Raw genomic sequence first — 21,201 nt, 5'->3', positions numbered from 1 at the left:
TTATTCCACTAGGAAGATCCAATCACACTACAGAAGAACCCAAACAGACCAGTCCATTAGCAAGTGACTCACCAAAAGGTCTGCTCTTAATCTGTATTTCTGTACCTGTATTTGAATTTTCTGGGGTTTCGTCTTCTGTCGCGACTATTGTGGTAGTGCGGACAGGCATAACCCTGGCGGCAGAGTCTGGGTGGCTTGGTGCACTGCTCTGTCTTGTAGCCAGCTAACACAAAATTTGTGTCTGTAAGAGAAATAAACCACCAATTTTGCATTCAGGGTGTCTTTACTCAGGCATCACACTGCTTCTTGTCAAAAAACACCCAAACAACAAACCAACTGCGATTCACAGACCCCTCTGTTCTTACAGACTTAAATGGACTCTTGCACTTTTATTTTAAAAGCCTAACACATTTATTTAGATGCAAAGCAAAATCTTCACTGCTTTTATATTCCATAGCAGAGTCACACAAAACTGCCTCACTAAAGCACTACCAATCAATCAGTCGCTAAGTGATCTGAAAATCCTTGTTACGTACCTTTAACACTTTGAACACAAATGCCTGAAAGGAAATTGTTCATTTCAGTAAGAAAACCATTAAAAACTTATCCAATTTTGTATCTGGATGTTTCTTATGTTCAGTGTTGACAGTCCATATTTCACCAAAGCTACTCTCACATTAACGCATGGTAAGGCTGTCCTGTACAATATTTCTGGGCAAATTCTATACCCTCTTCTCTACCTTTGCCTCTGTCTCTAACATCTTTGGCTCCAGGAAGGAGGAACTAGGAGATGACAAACAAGGTTCTGTGTAGAAACAGAAATATTCAGAGAAACAATGGAGCAAGTAAATAAAGGAGAAGGCACAGTTTTGCTAACAAGAAGCATGGGTTTATGGGGAGTAAATCATGTCAAAATAATCTCACTTCTTTCTAAGGTAGGAAAAAGGATGGAGGTAAAATAGCAGCAATGTCATGTAGCTTGACTTCAGCAAACCTTTTAGCCTGGGAAGTTCTCAAAAATTAACTGCACAATACTACAAGACTCCTGTAGGATTTGTGGGAAAGTAGCTGAAGAAACATTCTCAGAGTCATTAATTTTGTCCTTTCAGATAGCAAAGATTAATAATTGGACTATCACACAGAGTCTGTTCTTTCTTCAGTCCCTTTCATTAGCTGCACTAAAGCCTGGGGAGAGTAAGGTTGAAATCAGTAGTTAGATGAATTTCAATCCCCAGAGAGTATGTGTAAGTTTTACTGTATCTACAGGGACTGACAGAAGCCATACAACATTATACAACATAGACCAGTCACAATGCAAGGAATGCAATAGAAGTGCTTGTGGTTGGTCAATTTTGCTATCTTTCAAGGTCAAACTTCCATCATTTTTATTTTTTTTTTAATCTAGAGCTAACAGTTAAGCCCTACAGATTAATAGTGCTTGCATGGTAGAAACTTAAGCTATAGCTGATTCCAAAAATATCGAGGGGACAAATAGCATACCGTATCTACCTTTAGCTCCTCAGAGACAGCATCTTCACATCACCTCTTCCTGTGTTACTGTTTCCACATGAATTTTGTGGAAGTAATTGTTACCAGCTGTTTTTACCTAAAGCAAACTCCAGCAGGAGCTCAAACAATATCCAATGGATACTAGCATCTTTGACTACATAATAAGCAAGCCTACACCAAGAACATGACAATCAGCTTTCAAAGACTTAAGAAAACTTGGGCAACTGGATTTACTGTGAGATCTAATACAACACTTTCAAGTCATTCCTGTATTTTTATATTCTGCTCCAATTGTATGCTTAATATTCTACTTCATTCCTGTTAATCAAGCTCAGCAAAGAGCATTACTCCATTAGCTAGTCCATATGACTCAAAAATTGAAGATACTAATCATTACCAGTACCCAGCATAAGGTAGTGCCCCTCCTGACTTTTAACAACATTTATTCAATTGACACAGATCAGCAACACTTGTATCAAGTAAATTGAAAAGCACCCATTAAGCATTTTCAAAACATTTTCAAAATGCAATCTGAATCTGAATGGGACAGACAGTAAAACTTGCTCACAGATATCCACACTGCTTATATAAATCAATTTTTTCACTCTGTTAAAATAAGGGTTTTGAACTTCTCCCAAATGAAGACCTAAGAACAACATACTGCATCCAACACCAATAAGGAAAAAGAGAAAGAAGATAGAGTAACGTTACCCTGCCATCTTGGATCTTCACTAAGGATCTTCTCAATCATTGCCTGGCTTGCTAAAATTCCTGGTTGCACATCTGGAATAGCCTCACCACATCCTAGCTGCCCATTCTGTAAGGTTTCCTGCGCCTGAAGTTCTCTGGAATGGGGAAAAGAAAGTAACACTGCTGAACTATATAGCTACAGTAACTCTGTCAGTCACAGGTATAATTCTGTCCAGCTCTATCAAAGTGTTGTCATTTAATCCAGCTCTTAACAAAATTTAATTGACTGTATTTCAAACCATTGCTTGCACTGAAGCTGGCAAACAACTGTAAGGAATAACCAAGCCACACAAATCAGAGAGAACACATGAAGGAACGCTGGCATCATTTATACAGAGAGTGTTTGTACCAGCAATGACCATCTATATCTCTGCATCCTGGTGCTATGACATTCTGAATATGCTATCAATTTCTGATACTCCAGTGCCACACAGGCATAGATATTCTAAATATATTCTCTATATATCTTTCTATGTATGTATAGAAAGAGCAATAAAGGTGATCAGAAATAAAGAACTCCTCTATGAGGGAGAATGAAATATCATAGGACTCTCTGCCTTAGAAAAGTTGTGATTGAAGGAAGGCACAAAATATTGAATACCAGTGAATGCTACATTATAGAAAAAGCAGCCAAAGTATGTTTGGATTGCTGTAAGATTGTGCATGACCAACAGTCATTACAAGGACATGCAATCTCTTCTGCAAGAAATTACAACTACTCCTCAAGTAAGCCACCACAAGCTTGCTGAAAGATCACAATGACTGCTACCAAAAAGGCATTGTATCAGCCGTATGAAATCCCTTCCAAGAAATCCAAGACAGTTTTATTACACCACTTAGAGTAAAATTAAGCTACATGGTGATTATACAATGGCAAATCAGTACAGAATATATTTTTCTTAGTGGCATAATTATAGAATAATTGTATTTGGCAGACTTTGAAGCAATGGAGACACAAGGTGAGGAATAAAATACCAGAGGCGGATCTGTAGCACTCTATGAGAATTAATGGCCTCTACCTTCAGCTGGCACTTTCTCTAGACACAAATGTTCAAAGAACTTACCTCCTATACCAAAACACTCCTACTTGGGATCTCTAAAGAGGAGTTTGCAAAGCATGGTCATTTATAATGTAACTAGTCATGACATCATTTACATTTCAAGAATTTCCCAGACCCCAGTGATCCTCCAAGAAAGAAAAATCTTAAGGGGAAAGGAAGAAAAATCATACCCACAGCCAAGTCTAAAACTTTCCAAACACTCCAAATATTTCTTTTACAGATTCAGAAAAGGTGCAAGCAATGTAAAGGAAAAGAGTTCCTCGAGCACTTTTTCTTTAAGGTGGATACACAGACAAAGAAGGCTATTGCTCTGCTCTTTAGTTAAAACTGAGAAACCCTATATCTGTGTCCACCACAGAGCAAAAAGACCACAAAAGAAAAAATAAGACCTGATTTGTTAGACTTCCTTTTGAGTGGTGGGTGTCTGTAATCAGAAGAAATGGCACAGAACTGTTTTTCACAGGCACCAAGTAAGTTTGAGGCAACCCACTTGTAGGTTCAAGCCATTAAACAGACTCCTACCACAAAGGTCTTCAGCTCCTTCTGATGATCTATATATAGCAAATCATCAATAAACAATCACACAGCACATGAAAAGACATTTAGAGAAGGGACCTTGGCCTCAGTCCCTTTGCCCAGTTGCTTTTCATTACAATACAACAGATAAGATTACAGAGGTGCTAAGCGCTCTGTACTCAGACTGATGTGCCAGAGTGCTACCTGCGCTAAATGAGGGAAGGTAAAAAGCAAAATTGAATGGACAGATGTCTTGCAGAAGAGGCATCTGGAAAGAAAAGTTATATGTAACTAAACAGTATGTTACCAGGCAATGTAGCAGTGAATTCTGTAGCAAAATATGAATTAATAGAAAAAACTATGAAATTACTGAAAAGGCACTAACCTTACTAAAATTATTGCAAAGGGAGAGTTATCATCTCCCATCTCATGGGAATATGGGATAACAAAGGTAACAACGTAAGACAGCAGCCATACCAGCTCAGATCAAAGGTTCATCTAGCCTGGAATCCTGTCTCCAACAGTGGCCAATAGCAGATGCCTGAGGAAGAGTATAAGAATAGGGCAACCATATAGCAATACTTCCCCAGAACGCTCTTCCACTGTCCAGTAAGAGCTAGCTACTTATGACCCTCCAAGGCTTTAAAACTCCATTCCTGCTAAGTATATGTAGACCTACAGGATACCTAGAGGTATCCATTCCTACTGAGTATATGCAGACCACTGCATATGCAGACCAATAGGTCCCCTTCCATCCATTTCTAATACCTCCTAACGGACATGCTTAGCTCCCAGCTTTGGCCACAGCTAAAGTTCCTACCTACCACTGCATGATTCACAAAGCACCTTATATTGACAATAACTTGATTATACACTACAGAGGCAGAAAATAATACTTACATCTTATATATAAAAACCCCACAACATAATTAAAAACAAAAGGCACCATCCATAGGCAAAATGTCAAGCACACAAGCTGAGAACCTGAAAGATGGCTTAACAGAAACATAAATTTATGAATGTAAAAAACACATGCAAGTTTACAAGGCATTAATTACTGGTCTTTTAGCAGTCATAGGAATTACATACATGTCTCCTGAAATTGCAAGTTACAAAACCTCAGTATTTGTATCTCCCAGCATTCTTCTATCCACTATCATGATGCATTTAGTCCTTCTGTTTAGTTACAGAAACAAGCATACTTTCCATGCAAAGTACACTGCATTTTCTGGTACCCTGTGACAACAGACATGCAGTATGGCCTGATCATTAGGCTGAAGAATTTTAAGTAAGACTACCTTGTATCATATACTGGTGGCCTAAGGTCATGTGGACCATGGGCAAAGGCACAGTGAATTCCATTCTTCACACAGTGACCCCGGGCATCTGTTTCATGAATGCATGTTCCAGTCTTGTAATATCTGAGATGATACTTCCTTTCTGTATCCCCTGTTGTTCGATGCAGGTAAGGACAACTACATAACAGAAAGGGAAAAGTTAGAGCACAGCTTTGAATTTGGGTTTCAATAACTGAGTTCTGAATTATGTGGTATCTTAAGTAATAAGAAGTAGCTTCAAACAAAAGTTATCCCCAACAAACCACCGTCACGGCTCATCTTCAAATTGAAAAAACATTCATCCATTTCTTAGTCTCTGCTAAAGTTTTAAGAATTTATGGCAGGCTGGCTCACAAAGATGTTATCAATAAATACAGTAAGCACTCCTGTAAGCACATCATCATATGAGCTAAGGACTGACATCTATACTGATACAAGCTCAAACCATTTCAACACCAAGAGGCACAAGACTTTTTTTACTGTTAGAGCCATCTAAACTCAAGGGGTACTAGAAGCATGGAGATTACTTTTTCTGCCTGCTGTTTATAGACATGGAACTTATTGAACAACCTCAGAGGAAATCTAAAATGACTCTTCTGGTAAAAGAGAACAATTTTTACATCAGCAATACATCTTTGTACATATACTAACCATTTTTTCAGATGCTATTATGGGAGTTATGGTCTGCATGGCTAGCATCATGTACTGATTGCAACTCCAGCTACTAGGAGTTTTTTCAACCCACATGTTCTCTCTCAGTTTATTTCAGTGCAATTGTTTTTGACCTCTGCTGGTTTTATAAAAATACACATCTAAAAAAAACAAACCCCAAAACAACAACCAACTACTTTTCCCCATCCCAAAAAAGCTTAAAGAGTGATACAGAGCAAGAAATGCAAAGTCTCACAGAAATAGTTTACTTTGAATGGGAAACAGTAAAACATTAAACAGAATTGAATGGTCATAAGAATTTGCGCTACCTTAAGCTTTATTTACTATATTCTAAAACTGTTACTTAGAAAATAAACAAATGCAATTGTTGGCAAACCATTTACAACTCTGGTATTTATTTACATGAAAACAACACATTCTTACCACTGCTTGTGTTACTTTCAGGTAGCGATACTATTTATGATTTCTGAGAATCAATCAGATTCTTTGGCCAGCACTAGCCTTGAACAGAACTCTAAACAAGAGGAAATGCAATCTGGGGCTGTAATTTTGTCATTGCTAACTGCCTCACCACTGTCAGAATCTCTGCAGAGATCAGATGCTTCCATTTTCCCAGCAGAGTCTTCATTACAATCTCTAATCTTTCACCTACGCATGTACACCTTATAAAAGGGAGAATAGTGTGGCATATTCTCACACATGCTGTTCATGCCTGCACTTTAATTTACTTAAGTTTGCTTGCTCCTGTTTGAAACAAGAATTAAATGTCTTATCTTACATGGAAAAAGTGTTCAAGTATTTGTATCTCATTGCTTGTCTCTAAGTCCATGGTTCCTTAGCAGAGGGCAAACATTTTTGTTTGAATATTTGCATTGTTTCCCTGACCTTACAGGTGGAGGTGTCCTCCCACAAAAAATCCATAAGTTTAAAGTATTACATTATTTTTAAATCACTGGTTAATAAAAAAGATAATGCCATGGGGTACAGTTATAGCTTGTCAGACAAGCAAAATACAACTTGCATACAACATGAGAGAAGGAGAAATACTCAGCTCACAATGTCTCCCACAAAAAGACAACATGGATACCAAAATCAAGCTGGGGAAAAACTATGTCAGGAGACTCACTTCTGCTGAACTGAATTGAGGCTTGCTTTCACCAAGACTCAATACTTGTGCCATCAACAGCTAATGAAATACAAATTTCACAGAAAACACAGCTTTCCTGATGCGTGTTTTGCTAGCAAACTAGAGAGTCCCATAACAGGAGAAGTCCTCCAGAAACCAAGGGAATGCTTTAATAGGGTTATCCAGTGCAACTGGGACAGGTGATCTGAATTTCATCTAAGACTTGTAAAGAACTCAAAGGGCTAGTCCTAAAGGTGACTCAGAGGGTTATACAACATGTAAACCTGCAAACCTCAAAGAGCAAAACCAACAGCATCAGTTTTGCACCTCTGTGTTTGACATCTGAATGTGTTGTTCATACACTACCACAGTAACACAGACATCTCATCAGCTGCAGCTCATCACAGGATCTTCAGTCAGAAAGACAGAAGACAGTGCTTATTGACACATGGTGTCAGACCAAGCCAATGTGCCAAAATGTGCACAGACCAGATGCCCTCCTCAGCCTTTAATGAACTAGAGGGATGTTAAAACTTATCTTAATTTTATTAATGAAATAAACCACTATAATATACAGCTTTAAAAAAGGCAAGTATTTTGATTTAAATTAGCTGATATTAATTACCATCAGACTACATGGCTGCAAACTTGATAAACCTCTTATCATGTATGTCAATTAGGCTCCTAACCAGGAAGCAATCTTCAGTTAACTGTTGGGGACAACCTTTCCAACTGCAGCAAAACGGTTTCCACCTCACATCTCAGTAAGTGAAACACCTCCTCTTATTTGCTTCTAACAATCCAGTCTTGCCTTGCCTAGCTAATATCCTTTTAAACCATTCCTTCCTTTTTCCTCCTTCAGAATCAGTATTCATCACTCAGTAATGAAAGGTCAATTTCTGACTCCAAACAATCCATGATATGAGGATCCATTATCCTCATTTGTCAATTTTCAAAGAACTGCCCATGCTGCCCCAGGACCGGCAGAAGTGCTTCAGGAACACCTGAAAACATAATGAACTCTCTCAAGACATTTTTTCTTGATTATATTGCTTAGGCAGAGTACCCAATGTTGTCATGCTGCTTAGAGTTTTTTTCTGGTTCATCTTCTATCCTGTCATTTAGTTTTTAAAGCCTCTGGGAAAAAAAATCCACCTGTTTCTTCTGTGACTACAGCCTCTAACACAAAAGATACCTGACCTGTGAGAAATGCTGACATACACTACAGTAACCAAAATACTTAATATGCCTTTTTTGAAACAGGTAACCAGCATAACTACCTATTTCCTCTGTGTATCCTCTGATACACAGCCACACTATACCCAGCTGCTCTATATATGCCTGCCTGTCATATTGTACCATTTGCTCATTCTCATCTCCATAAAGCTTCTACCCCTCCCCAAGTTCAGTGAAGACCCTCTGTAACCATCCAGAAGATGCACAAACACTAACAGGCTAACCAGACAACTAACAATGAGCTCCTGCACAGAACATTCTCCTCTACTAGCCATCAATCTTTACAAAGCTCATGAAAGTTTAAAATCTTGAAGCCACCTTTACACTGCACAGTTTGCACCTACTGGCTGATTTCTGTGTTGTTGGCAAGAAAAAGAAAGCACAACTGGAAAAAAAAAAAAAAAGAAAAAGAAAGGTGCAGCAACAGTACTGTCAGACAACCAGTTTCTTCTGTTATCCTTTAAAGACTGTCACAGTGCAAAAGGATAGTTTGAACTCTATGATAGTCTGCAGAATACATGCTTGCATCAAAATACAGGTGTCAAAAAACTGACAAATCACTTACAGAAATCTGTTTTCAAATAAAGTGCAGCAGGAATTCTATCCATCGTGTTTGCTAAGGAGAAATTAGCATCTTTCCTTAATGTCACTGACAGCACTATAAACACCTAGGACTGAAAGAAATCACTTACTCATCTCCATCTGGGCAGATTCCTGTAGTTTCATCATATTTTGTACAATAAACATCTGGACTGTAGTTAAAAGTCCCATCACGCCTTCGTATAGGTCTACGACGACGCTGATTTAGGAAATGCCAATGAAAACAGGTAAATGGTCTGTGCTGGGTACACTTGTGCTGCAAAAATAGGGGGCACTGCTCTGTCCTAAATTCCTTTAGATACCTAAAAAAATTAAACTGTGTTACAAGTTTATCTTATTGGAGGCACATTTTTACAGTAGTAACAGGGCACTTGACAATTCAGTGCATATAGCCCATTAAAAAATTGTACAAATGTACCTGCATACAGATTTAGTTCCTATGCACAATTTACTGCTTAGCTGTTGAACACAAGTGACTTCATTTTTTTATGACAGATGCATTACTAATAAAACACAGAGGAATACCTGGAAAATTATACTATGCTTTGTAACTAAACTAAACACATTAACTTTATAAGTACAGTATTTAGAATATTGTCCTAAGTAACCACCAGATTATAAATCCCAAGAAGTAGTTGAATGAACATTCATCTTGCTTGCTGCCATACACAACAGCCCCACAAAGGCTATGTTAACTAAATACCACACATTTTGCACACAAATACCACCAGCTAATTTAAACATCAGTCCCCATTGCAGACATTCCCCAAATGCAGACACACCCTATAGAAAACTGGAGCGTTAGAAGAGCTTTATGGAGGTCATCAGGGGCTAGGAGAGGACTTGAGGAAATATTTTACAAATGTTACATTACTGTTGAGATAGTCAGGTCCTGCCAGACCAGGCACCACCGTGGCATTTATCAAAGCAGGTAAGACAGCACTTCTTGCCGTCTCAGTTTGTATATACGAGCCAATTTCACAAGCTCACTACATCTCTGAAGTTACAAAGTATCTGCAGAGGAAGGGGTATATGGGGGCTTTTCACAAGAACCTTAAGAGTTCCAAGAGGACTCTAAATAAAGTTGCAGGATGTCCAACAGGCTAGAGGGCAACTGAAGATATAGGAAAAGCAAAAGGATTACAAGGAGGAATGAAAGGCATCTCAGTTGCTTAAATTGGCACGAGAGGATGTAATAAGATCATTATAAAAGTATATATTGTGGACTGTGGGGGGGGGAAAAATGTGGACATTAAGGGTTGTAGGATGGCCTTTAGCAGTATCTAGGCAAGTGGCTACATTCTTGTGGTCTTTCTGAGAGGGCCGAAAACGCTGATGTTACAGAAGTGATGATATGGGGGATGGGGTGTGAAGGAATGCCACAATTCAGGGAGAAGTTACTCTGCACTTGTGGGGAGCCCGTAGTCCACATCGGATGGGCTGTCAGTGGTGCTAAAGGGCTGCAGGGACTTCACAGGCCATATAAAGTCTTTTCCGCAGAAAATGGACAGACTTGGAGAGAGGATGGCGAGCCTTTCGGTACGGGAAGCACAGCACAAATAGTCACGGAAACATCCCAAGGACAAGAGCTGAGGTTGGCTACGCAGCGCGCTTAAGAGAAGTGGAAGACTACTGTCACAGCTTGGAGAGGGCGGTCTCGGAGTGCGAGGGTGCCGCGGGGCTCGGGATGCCGCAGGATGCTGGCGGCTCCCCGGGCGGACCAGAGCGGCACAACCGTGGGAGCGGACGCAAAGCGTCGAGAAGCGCCGCGGGCGCTCGCCAGCCAGCCGTGCCAAGGCCGCCTCTATCTGGCCGGCACAGGATGCGGCTTGCTCCCTACGGCGACTGAAGCCGGAAAAGAAGTCCGACGGAGGCTGGCCAGGGCCAGGCAAGCTCCTCACAGGAGCTGCCGCCAGCGCAGGAGGCCGCGCGGAGCAGGCCTGGCACACAACCGGGCCTTCTGCCTCGGCTCCTCAGACCCTTCCCGCGCAGCGCTGGGGCCCAGGGAGCAGGACGCCTCCAGGACGCGATACCTACGTATAATGCGTCGGCTGCTCGGTCTGCGGGGACCCACCGGCCCCGCCGCCCCGCGACACAGCTTTCGAAACCGACGGCATCTTCCCCGGCGGCCAGCACAGCGCAGGCGCGGCCCCGCCCCGCGAGCCCACGCCCCAGGCGCCTGCCCGCGCTCCCGGCTGCTGCCGCCGCCGCTCCGGCCCGGGCCTCCGTACCCTCGCCAGGGCCATGTCCTCCTCGGAAAGGGTTTGTTTCAGAGAGTACGCTGAGCTTCCCCTGAGAGCGTCATCTGACGGCCTCATGCTCTGTGCTTTTAACAACAAAATGCTGCAGACAGTTTGCAAGTTCTCCAGCACCTTAAAAGCAAGAGACTATATGAATAGAGTTACAGGTGGAGATTCTTTATTAAACGCTTACTGCATCATCTGAAAATAAGGCACATGCGACAGGGCAGGTCCTTAGTTCCTTAAGTAAAGCAGTTGTTACGGTCCCAGGCTCGTTGTTTTAAAGAACACAAAGAAAGCTTGTCAGAAACGGGTATCACACCTTAGGTCAATATAAATCAACCCAGGACTGTGCTTTGCACTCCAGGATGCCCTCTTGCATGCATCTCACAACACTCCGTTGCGGTAAAAGTGGAATCCCAAGACAAACCTTGTGACAGTACTGAACCAAGTGCATTCATTTACTAGGCATGATCCAGTTAATCTACAGGGACTCTACAGCAAAACCAAAAGCACCTCTGGTGGCACGTTGTTTGGAGACAAATCAGCAGCGTTGGCCAAATAGGATGCTCAGTCTGTTTTCTCTGTAGCTCCAGCCTGTTTTACTAGCTGCTGCCATGTTTGGATTATTTTTGTTTTAATTTTTCATTAGGAATTTTAACAACATAAAAAGTTATGCAGTTTTACATTTGAAAAAACACGCCTTTGAAGAGAACTAAGTTGCATTAACAGCTTTGATTCTTCCTCTCCAATAAAAGTCTCTACAGTGTGCAAGTTTAAATACCGATGCATCTGTAAGAAAAAGATGCTCCATTTCCCAAACCAGTGGTGTCCCATCCCATATAATGCAAGTCAATCACTTCAATCCTTTCAGTATCAGTAATGATTATCTAAACCAAAAGCACACCTAAGTTCTACTCTACAAAGCACTGACTATGCTTTAAGGGTTACAGAAGCTAATGTCTGTGTTATTTAGTAGAATTTAATTAGAATTTAATAGAATTATTAAATAAAAATAAAAGAAAGAATCACATTTTAATAAATCATACTGTTACAGTCATCTGCAATGTAAGGTGAACTTACTCTTGACTAGCAAAATGTCAAATGAAGGTCAGCTTCAACAGCTGTTTTATAGATTCAGAGCTCTGATACTTTAATAACACTGTGCATCTAAGAAAAATAACCCAGGAAAGGATGTATTGTATAAAATATATCTTCAAGTTGATTTGCAATACATCCTCTTCATCCCTACTGTGCAATGCAGGAATAAACTACTCCCTGTGCTATCAGTCTAAACTACTCATCTAAGAGAAGCACAGAAAGCCGCACTGTAGTCTTAGGAAAGAAGCCTGCAAGGTAAGGCTGCCGATAAGGCTGGAAAAAAAAAAAAGGTTTTCCATGAAAGTGTCAGTGCAGCTTTTAACCAGGTGAATGCCAGCAAACTTCAGGCAGCTCCTTCACTGCAGCCGCACTCCCGCCCTCATTTCTCCAGCGGTTGCAAGGGAACATTGCTTGTCTGAGCCGCATCTAAAGAGTCCACGATCTCACCGGAGAATATTGCTTCCAGTCGATTATCAACCTCCGTTTCTTCCCTGAACACACACCAGAGTAACAACCCCGTGGACAGCAGACTCAGAGGTAGCACCTTCGTCCACGACTTCCCGTGGTCGCTCCCCATAGACTGGCTGACTCTCCACACCTGCGGACTGGCCTTGCTGACGGAAAATGGGGTGGCCCCCTCGCCCTCCGGATCCGCGTCCGCCGCGTCCTCAGCACCCCGCCGCTGTGCCAGCCACCTCGCGGGACCAGGCAGGCGCAGGAGACGCCACGCCCTGCAAAGACACACGGGTCAGAGGCGCGAACAAACCGCCGGCACCCCAGCCCCGCGGCTGCCGCCTCACCGCCAGCGGCCCAGCGCCCAGCTCATCCCGGCGTGCTCCCGGCCTCGCTCCTCCCCGCGCCGCCCGGAAGCGGAAGCGCAGACGCGCCTCTGGCAGCATGATCTGGCAGCATGATCTGGCGGCCTCTCCCGGCCGAGAGGGTGCCGAACGGTGGCAGAAAGGGTCGCCGTGCACGCCCTAGGTGCCGGGGCGAGGGTGGAGTGGGGGCGCTGGGCACCGGCCACCCGGCAGGCAGAACCTGCTCGGCCTCCACCCACTCTCACAAGGAGGTTTCCACAGCTTGGTGGGGAAGAGTCCATTGCAGTCCGTGTCACGTACAGGGAACGGCCGCGTATTCCCGCGGCGCAACTATTCCCATGTCTTCACCTTTCTGTCATGCCAAACAATTTTCGCTATCCAAAGCTGATATTAACCTCTGAACACAGGGACAATGGTTGAACAGAAAATATTTTAGCATATAGATGAGATACTACGGTCTTAGGACTGCACAAATCTTCCAATAATGGTCTTGAATTATTTTTTATTTACACCACGAAGTACCATGCTTGATTAAAGAAAATAAAGCTGGAGTCACAAAATCTAAACCCATCCAACCTCGACATTCTACAAATGTTCTCAGAAAACAGCAAACTCTTCTTGGTAACAGGGAGTCCTCAATCCATTATGGTCCCTCCGCTTTAGGGTAGGCATTCGGAAAGCTTGAAGATAAATCATCTTGGTGCCACCATACGTGTTCAACTTGCTTCACATTCTGTCTGAACTTGCTGTTCACCACCCAAGTCTATTCATGCAGTGTCACTCCAAACTCCTGTATCACCATGCAGGTGCTCATCATCCTTTGACCCGTTAGTGAAAGTTGTCGCTGCGGTTGCCAGTTTGTGACTTACGTGTTCAACGCTTGTATTTTCAGCTGCAAAATGTAGTTGAAGAAATCAGTCATTTCTGCTTTTTAACACCACATTTTTGTCATTTGTGACATTTCTGACACAGAATTCACTGAATGGTTTTTAAGTCATCTAAAGTATGCTGTAAATTCGGCTTTTTATTACCCAGCTCTGATCTTCAATAAACTGGAATATCAAGCAGGCAGAAATACTGTGCAAGTTACACAGTTCATAAACTGTGCAGATAACATGTATTACTAAAATTTTAATATGATGTATTTTGTCCAGAAAAGAAAATCACCAATTAAAAAAAAAGGCAACAAAAGGTTTCTCAAAAAAAAGTATGTCACCAATTTTAAGTTAATTAGCTCAAAGGTTCACAGTCTTGAAATGCCAATTCTGAATGTAAAAGGTATAAATACACTTTCAAGGAAACTGAATCATCCTTAGACAAAGACTTCATGTCACACAGACTAGAAGAAATAAGGTAAGGCACAAAAAAAAACCCCTCAACAACTAGAAAATCAAAGCCCAAGTTGTCTGGAATTAATACAGATAAGCCTTACTTCTTCCTAGCTGGCATCAGTCATTCCTTCTAAAAGCTGCATGTGATACAGTACTTGCCCAACAGAAATCAAACAGTGGGGGAACAAGTTGACTAAGAAAGGATAAAAACAATTCAAACAGATGCAAAAAACATTTTATGTGTTCTTGAAGAAGTCAGGCCTTGTAGTAGACTATGCAGAAAGTAGAGTTAGTTAAAAGATGCTTATGTGCTGTGAATGCTGCAATGCAAGTAAGAACTGGAGATAAATTTCTATTACAACAGCAGTCAAAATTTTTCTACAAAGCTAACATTTAAAGTCAACAATATAGTGAAGGGGGGAGGTGGTGGTGCAGCAAAGTAAGTCCTGTTGTGCAGGAATGAGACATAAATACTAGAAACTTTGTCTACTGAATTTTACCTCCATGTACAACATGTACATGGTTATTCCACCCTTGTTGTAACCAAAACATTTAGTTATTCACATTTTGAATGGACAAGAATAATACCAAAATAACTCACCAGAATCTCCTTTGTATGCAATACCATGCTGACTTAATAAATCTTGAAGTTTTTTCAGTTCTTTAGAAAGTTGCTTGTATTCCTTAGAAAGAGAAAAAAACCCATAACACAAAAGCCCCCCAGACATTTAAGATGGCTCTCCCACTCTCCACATGCACATATAAAATGGGCCTCTATAAAAAATAATGGGCCTGTGCACAGCTGTTACAGCTTCTGACTTAAAAGATCTTAAACTGCATATTCCAAGAACAAGGTGCAAATTTTACAAAAGGATTAATTTCTGTGCTGCCAAAACAGAAGCCAGCTTTTTCCAAGCCCAAGAGTGAAAATCAGGAGTGCTTTCTGTAATTATTTCAGATTTATCCTCTACCTAGTATTTTCTTACGGCACAAAACTGTTACAGAGCAAGCCTTATTTTATTTTACATCCTCAGCAGTTTCTGTTAACTTACAAAGCCAGGGATTGTTCAGTACTTCCTTCTATACATTATGAGGATTCATTCCCTTCCTTGCTCTTTTTTCTGATGTTCAGCTTGCACTCTTTGAGGCTAAGCACACCGTCTATTTTCCCCATTTCAGTTCTGCTGCAGGACTGCTGACACACATGAAAGTCATTCAGAAATGGACACAGCATAGCTCATTCTGCCTTCTCCTTGTGTAACATCCAACACATTCTGACACAGCTATGGGTAATTATATGGTGTGCCAACGTTCCAAAGGCTGGTTACATCTATTTTCACTAGTAATAGTAAATCCTTCCTATTTCCAGACTGATATTCCCCAGAAAGAGTACTTACAAGATGTTCATAACCCAGGTGCCGACACTAATTCTTACATACACCCACCCCCCACCATCCTCTTATGGGGCATTCAGTTGTGCTGATTGCTGTTGATTGGCTGGAATGAAAATGGCAAATCATGCTCTACAGAGACTCTTACATATTGAAAGCAGAAAAGGTAATGGCATTAACAGATTTCATTTGAACCCAGGAAGTATTTACACAATCCTGTCAGACTGATACTGTCTGATACAGTAAAAAAGGTGGCAATTTAATTCTACATTGTAAATAGCACACACTGTACCTTATTGCACTTCTCCACTGTTTCAAATTCCAGACTGATTTTCTTATTCTGTTTCTCAACTTCCTTTTCTTCTGTTGCTTTTAGAAATCCTGCTTCTTCAAAAATCTCTTTCAGTAATTTTCTGTATCCCTAAACAAAGTTTTCAAGAGACAATAGATCAAACCACCAACCCCTCACCTCTGTTTGTAATTTGCACTGGCCATTCCAATTCCTCAAGCTTCACTGTAGAAAGCATCAGAATTACCAGCTGGTGCAGCAGTCGCAGAGCACAAAGATTACTCTCAACTGCAGAACAAATGCATCTTTGGCTTGGCAATTTGACAGCAATTGTTCTTTACCAAACAGAGCGGGAAGAAATTAACAAACCTGCACAGTTATTAATTCATCATACAGAAGCTGCTCTGCTTCATCCCACTTTCTTTGCAGGGCTTCAGTCAGGGTCGGATAAACTGAAAAATGGAAGTCAAACCATGTAAAAACCACCAGCGCCGTCTTGCATTTGACAAATGCTCCTCCAACAGCATGCAAGCATACTTAAGAACTCCAGGTTTCTATACAGTACATAGTCTCTACTGCTTTCAAGAGCTGGGGTTAAACTTCCATTCTACTTCACACATTCAGTTCCTGGAGAGTGCCACAAACCAAAAATTTTCTGGTTTCCAGCTGGAAGGCCACAGCTTTCTTTCCTGAATGTAATTCTAACTGAGCTGGCCCTTTCTACAGTCTAAATGAGCAGATACTACAGGACTGATTCCTTTGGCCAGTCCAAGAAAAAAATTAAAATATTAAATATATATATTAAAAAAAATCCCCCCCTGGGTCTAAACTAACAATGACAATCTATCTGAGAAATACTTACACGCTGTACTGGCTGGGATTTAAAATAAACCTCCTATGTTATACTGCATTTAATACTAATTTATACTAACATACAAATTCAACCTAAAATTTTGCACTGAGACTGGCATCACATGCCAGATGCTCAACATACAAATGATTTTCTCAATCTTACCTAAAAGAGAGTGGGGATGGCACACAAGAGGAGTCTCAAACGTCAGAGAGTAAACACAAGTACTTGGCTCAGACACATAAGCCAATTTATTGCTCTTTCCACAAACAAGATGAACCTAAGAGCAAAACCAAAGATGAGCAAGACTTCCCCACATAAAAAAGGACCAGCATCGATGATCAGTTTCCTGTCTTCCAGTGCTAGCAGATTGATTTCTGTACAAACTGTGATATAAAAGCTTCCAATGGTGTCAAATGCAGAAAAAGAATCTTAGCAAACACATCTTTGAATTATTTTATCAAATGTCAAAATTGCTTCCTGCAATTGGAAATTATCCCAACGATCCCTTCCACTTATCATTGCTCCTTGGACTCCCAAGGAACGACACTGTAGAAAGTCATGCTGTCTGAATTAGTGTACTCTAGGTTATTATACCTTTGTCTGTCTGCTCTTAGTTTCACACGAGTCTCCTTCCCTCATCCACATTCCAACAAATGTGTTGTTTTCAATTTCCCATTCATGCCAGATTCTGCAAAAACACAGGACATCATTCTTAAGTTACTGGAAAGATAAAGGTGAGCACTTGGGAACTAAAACAGGAATACCACTTACACCAATTTAACTGTATGTACCTCATTTTTGTTGTCTTACTATTTTCATTTCTTGAAGCCAAGACATTACAGCCAGTGTAGTTTCTCATCCAGGCTGCTGCACAGGGCACATCAGCTTTACTTTGAGAGCAGTTCTGGAATCAGCTTTCAGTTTGCAAACCATTTGCACTTACAAATCGATGCTTAAATCCAATTAAACACATCTTACAGATCAATCCCACAAAAAATTCCATCATGTAAGTACCCTGTGTTAACCCAGACTGCAGCACTGGTGCTGGAGAAAACACCTACAAAAATTAGTCTCTACTTCTGCTAGTCCTAAAGCCAGTAACACTCTCAGCATTTTCGTGTACCCTTTTCCTCTCATGTTGGCATGCTAACTATTGTGCACATAGGGAAACAACATATCTATATAAAAAACCTTTAGAAAGGCAGCAATTTTAGACCAGTGCTCTATCATAACATTAAATTCAGGTCTTATGGTTTGGATTCTCTGGGGTCTTTGAATACTTTGGAATACTTTTTTTGGATCTACACTGACTCCTTTATTGTATTTTTTTTAATATGATTAACAGCAATCACTAGAAATTAAGCATGTTTCAGTTTTTAAGGCTATATTCAACTCAAGTGAAAGTAGTTAACAGATGTGAAATCTTTGTCAGTGTAAGCTGCAGTTATATATACACCAACTTCCTCACGTGAGCGTATCACACCTGCAGCTGTCACTGGTTCTTTAATCAGTTTCCAAGTAAAATGAGAGGTTATTATTTATCATGGGAAAAAACCCTGAATTTTTCAGGATGGGTTATTGTTAGGCATAATGCCTTGGGAACAAGAATGGCCTAAGTTGACCAACAGAAGAATCTTAAAACTGCCTCTTTCTCACAATCTATAAAATGGTCTGATAACAACACGGACAAAACTTAAAGCCTCACCCTAAAATCCCACTATAGGCATTCCATCGAAAGGTCTGCTCATGCTGGGTGACATTATGGAAAGGACAAAACTCATACTTGTACCTTGAAAGAAAAAAATACAGAGAAGAAAGTAAGAAATGTTTCAGACTGAAATCAAAACCTAGTTAGTTCCTACTAAATACAGAAAATTGAGTATCCAAATCCATCACTCACGTGGATTCCAGAAAACTGAAACACTTGCCAGCGAGCCTGAAGAGATGTGCAGGGCCTAAAACCACCACAGAACAGTGTAAATGTTTTGGTCAAATTTAAACAAGTTGCTGTGGTGACAAAACTCCAAGAAGTATGTGACAAATCAAGCTTTAGCTTACTCTTTGCATTCAGTGTTTATCTACTCTCCTCCATGTGTGGTCTAGAATTGTTAAGATTCATGTTTACTTTGCTAAAGTGTTGGATTTAAATTGCAGTACTCAGGCTTTGTGTGAAACTAACTTGTTCCAAGACTACTCAGAATTTTTTTCAAACTATTTTGGAGTATTAAATACTATCAGATGAGTGTATGACAATCTTGAGGATGTCAGGAATTGCTGCAAGAAGAGAATTTTCAGTAAGGATAAGAATATGTGCGACTGGCTTAAAAAACAGCATTAAACATATGGATATCACTGTGACAAAAACAATCCAAAGAGCACTGGGACAGGGAACACCAAAGAGATCACAAGCACAGTAACATAGATTTCTCTGTGCTTATCTTCCATGATGCTCGTAAAATGACATGTAAAATCAATCTTTGTCTGCACAATGGCAAGCTAGGCTACTTTGCAATTGACTGTCACTAAATAATGAAATACGCACAAAAAAGGGAACGCTTCCATATACCTGATACTGCAGACGGGGCCATCTTTGGCTGCAGCCTGTTTGTTTGAGGCAAGAACGGGTTATTCAACCTTTCGAAAGAAGGGAAGAAAGAAGGGAAGTTAAACGTTTAAGCCTGAGTTGTGCATCTGACTATGGTTATACCCTCTCCTTCCGAGTGTCCCAACATCTGCAGCTGCGCTCCACAAGGGGAGCGGCGACCACCCACAGGCCCACCAGAGGAGTCGAAGGAGACGCTGCAGGGTTGGAGGGGGCTCAGCGCCAGGCGAACCCGAGCCCACCGAGCCCAGGCGGGTCGCGGGAAAGGGCGGTCATGTACCCAAACGTGTTCGGCTCCTCTACGATCTTCATCTTCCCTGCCGCGGCCAAAAGACCTGCAGAGCAGAGAGCGGTTGGCTGCGGCGGGTGGATCGACCCCGCGGCGCTCCCGCCTGCCCCCCGCCTGCCCCCGCGGCTCACCCAGCGCCGCGCCGACAGTTGCCAGCAGCAGCCAGACGGCCGCCATCGCCACTTCCGCCGGAAGCGGAAGGACGCGTGCCGCAGGACCATGGAGCGCCGCCGGCGCGCTGCCTCGTGCAGGGGTGCTCGGCGCGGTGCTCGCGGCCTCGAGACATTCGCGGCGGAAACGGAGGCCGCGCTGAGAGGTGCGGGAGCGTGCGGCGGCCTGGCCCGGCCCGGGCGGGCCCTGGCCTGGGTCCTGCCGGAGCGTCGGGGTGGCCGCTGGGCACTAAGCGCGTCTGCTCTTTTCAGCATGCCTGGAGAGCGAGGGGGTCGCCGAGGAGTGCGCCCCGCAGGCGAAGTTCCCGTGTCCCCTTGCCATGTGGGAGCTCGGGCATTGCGATCCCAAGAAATGCACTGGGAGGAAACTGGCCCGAAAAGGGTTTCTCCGAATCCTGCGCCTGCGCCAGAGATTCCCGGGTCTCGTCCTCAGTCCTCTGGCTACCGAGTATATCTCCCCAGCTGACAGGTGAGGCCCGCACCCGGCTAACCTCGGTGCCTGTGTGCGAACCCGCGGAGGTGCAGGCTGTGAGGAGCAGCATTTGGTTCATGTGCTGCAGTGATGTTAGGGACAACACTTTAACCACTGAACCGCGGCCCAAAGTGTGCTACAGAACGTGTGTGACCCTCCTGTTGAGATTACAGTGATGCACGAGCATGAGAAACAGAGCCATTTTATTAGGCTGACATCTTGGCACAGCTGATATCAGTGAATAAAGCATCTATCGATTCCAGTGATTTGGAGGTCAGTTTGTTGAGAATCATAGGCCTATAGCTACCTAATCTTATGACTCCAGGTTCTTCAGCTAGGCAACACAATGCATTAACTAGAAAAACTTCATAGGGGGGGAATGCTGAGAATGTGCCTGCAGAAGTTGTTACTCTGAGAAAATCTTTGTCCAAAATGTAGGAAGCAGCAGAGAACCAATGAGCTTCAGTGTACCTTGAAGTATGTGCATGTTACTATTAACCATATTCATCTGTCACATTTTTAAACCTAGAATTTTGCACTTTCAGTTTGAAATTTATGGATAAACCTTTATTGCTAGATGCATGCTCAGAGGAAATGCATGTTGTTGTTCTTTCTCATCACACTTCTGTTTTAGATTGTTATAAAACATGCTTTTTGATTGACAAAAGGCAGGGGGCTGTATGCAGGTTTGGTGCCAAGATAGTGGAAGTTGTAATTCTCATTTTATTTTATTAGTGCAATGGTAACTTTTTCTAACACAGTGATGTTTCTTTCTCTAGACATGTCATTGCTCAGAGTGGAATTGCAGTCATAGATTGCTCATGGGCCAAATTAGAAG

At 42.0% G+C, this 21,201-nt stretch overlaps 3 protein-coding genes across 5 annotated transcripts in view; all 3 read right to left on the bottom strand.

Annotated features, from left to right (window-relative positions):
* Positions 1–10,930, bottom strand: part of UNKL (unk like zinc finger) — a 37,557-nt gene extending 26,627 nt beyond the window's left edge. For 2 of the 3 annotated variants that reach the window (XM_054180450.1, XM_054180453.1), the window contains exons 1-5: positions 10,845–10,930; positions 8,900–9,109; positions 5,135–5,311; positions 2,221–2,354; positions 106–241 (exon numbers count right to left, since the gene is read on the bottom strand). In XM_054180450.1, coding sequence (XP_054036425.1) covers positions 106–241; positions 2,221–2,354; positions 5,135–5,311; positions 8,900–9,109; positions 10,845–10,924 — 737 coding nt within the window. In that variant the 5' untranslated portion in view covers positions 10,925–10,930. The remainder of the gene's footprint in view (positions 1–105; positions 242–2,220; positions 2,355–5,134; positions 5,312–8,899; positions 9,110–10,844) is intronic. The other variant, XM_054180454.1, reaches the window with a different exon arrangement.
* Positions 10,931–12,058: 1,128 nt separating this feature from the next.
* LOC128899985 (ubiquinol-cytochrome-c reductase complex assembly factor 4) lies at positions 12,059–13,009 on the bottom strand. The gene is made up of 2 exons (XM_054180463.1): positions 12,949–13,009; positions 12,059–12,879 (listed from the first exon to the last, which is right to left on the bottom strand). Exons 1-2 carry the CDS (start codon positions 12,972–12,974, stop codon positions 12,528–12,530), a joined length of 378 nt encoding a protein of 125 aa, XP_054036438.1. The 5' UTR covers positions 12,975–13,009; the 3' UTR covers positions 12,059–12,527.
* A 433-nt stretch (positions 13,010–13,442) lies between these two features.
* On the bottom strand, positions 13,443–21,146 carry GNPTG (N-acetylglucosamine-1-phosphate transferase subunit gamma). Its single transcript, XM_054180471.1, is given in 12 exon segments — positions 13,443–13,858; positions 14,899–14,980; positions 15,981–16,109; positions 16,347–16,429; positions 16,993–17,107; positions 17,425–17,518; positions 18,536–18,619; positions 18,731–18,785; positions 19,397–19,464; positions 19,713–19,767; positions 19,853–20,417; positions 21,111–21,146. Coding segments are annotated over 12 exon segments (1,491 nt in total). The 3' UTR covers positions 13,443–13,733.
* Positions 21,147–21,201: the final 55 nt, after the last annotated feature.

The sequence above is a fragment of the Dryobates pubescens genome, chromosome 4 (genome assembly GCF_014839835.1).
Source record: "Dryobates pubescens isolate bDryPub1 chromosome 4, bDryPub1.pri, whole genome shotgun sequence".
NCBI lineage: Eukaryota > Metazoa > Chordata > Aves > Piciformes > Picidae > Dryobates > Dryobates pubescens.
This window is presented reverse-complemented; position numbering and strand designations above follow the sequence as displayed.

Coding starts and splice junctions, on each gene's coding strand:
- LOC128899985 (XM_054180463.1), bottom strand. CDS start 12,974: ATGAGCTGGGCGCTGGGCCGCTGGCG. Junction 12,880..12,948: donor TGGGCGCTGGGCCGCTGGCG/GTGAGGCGGCAG, acceptor GTGTCTTTGCAG/GGCGTGGCGTCTCCTGCGCC.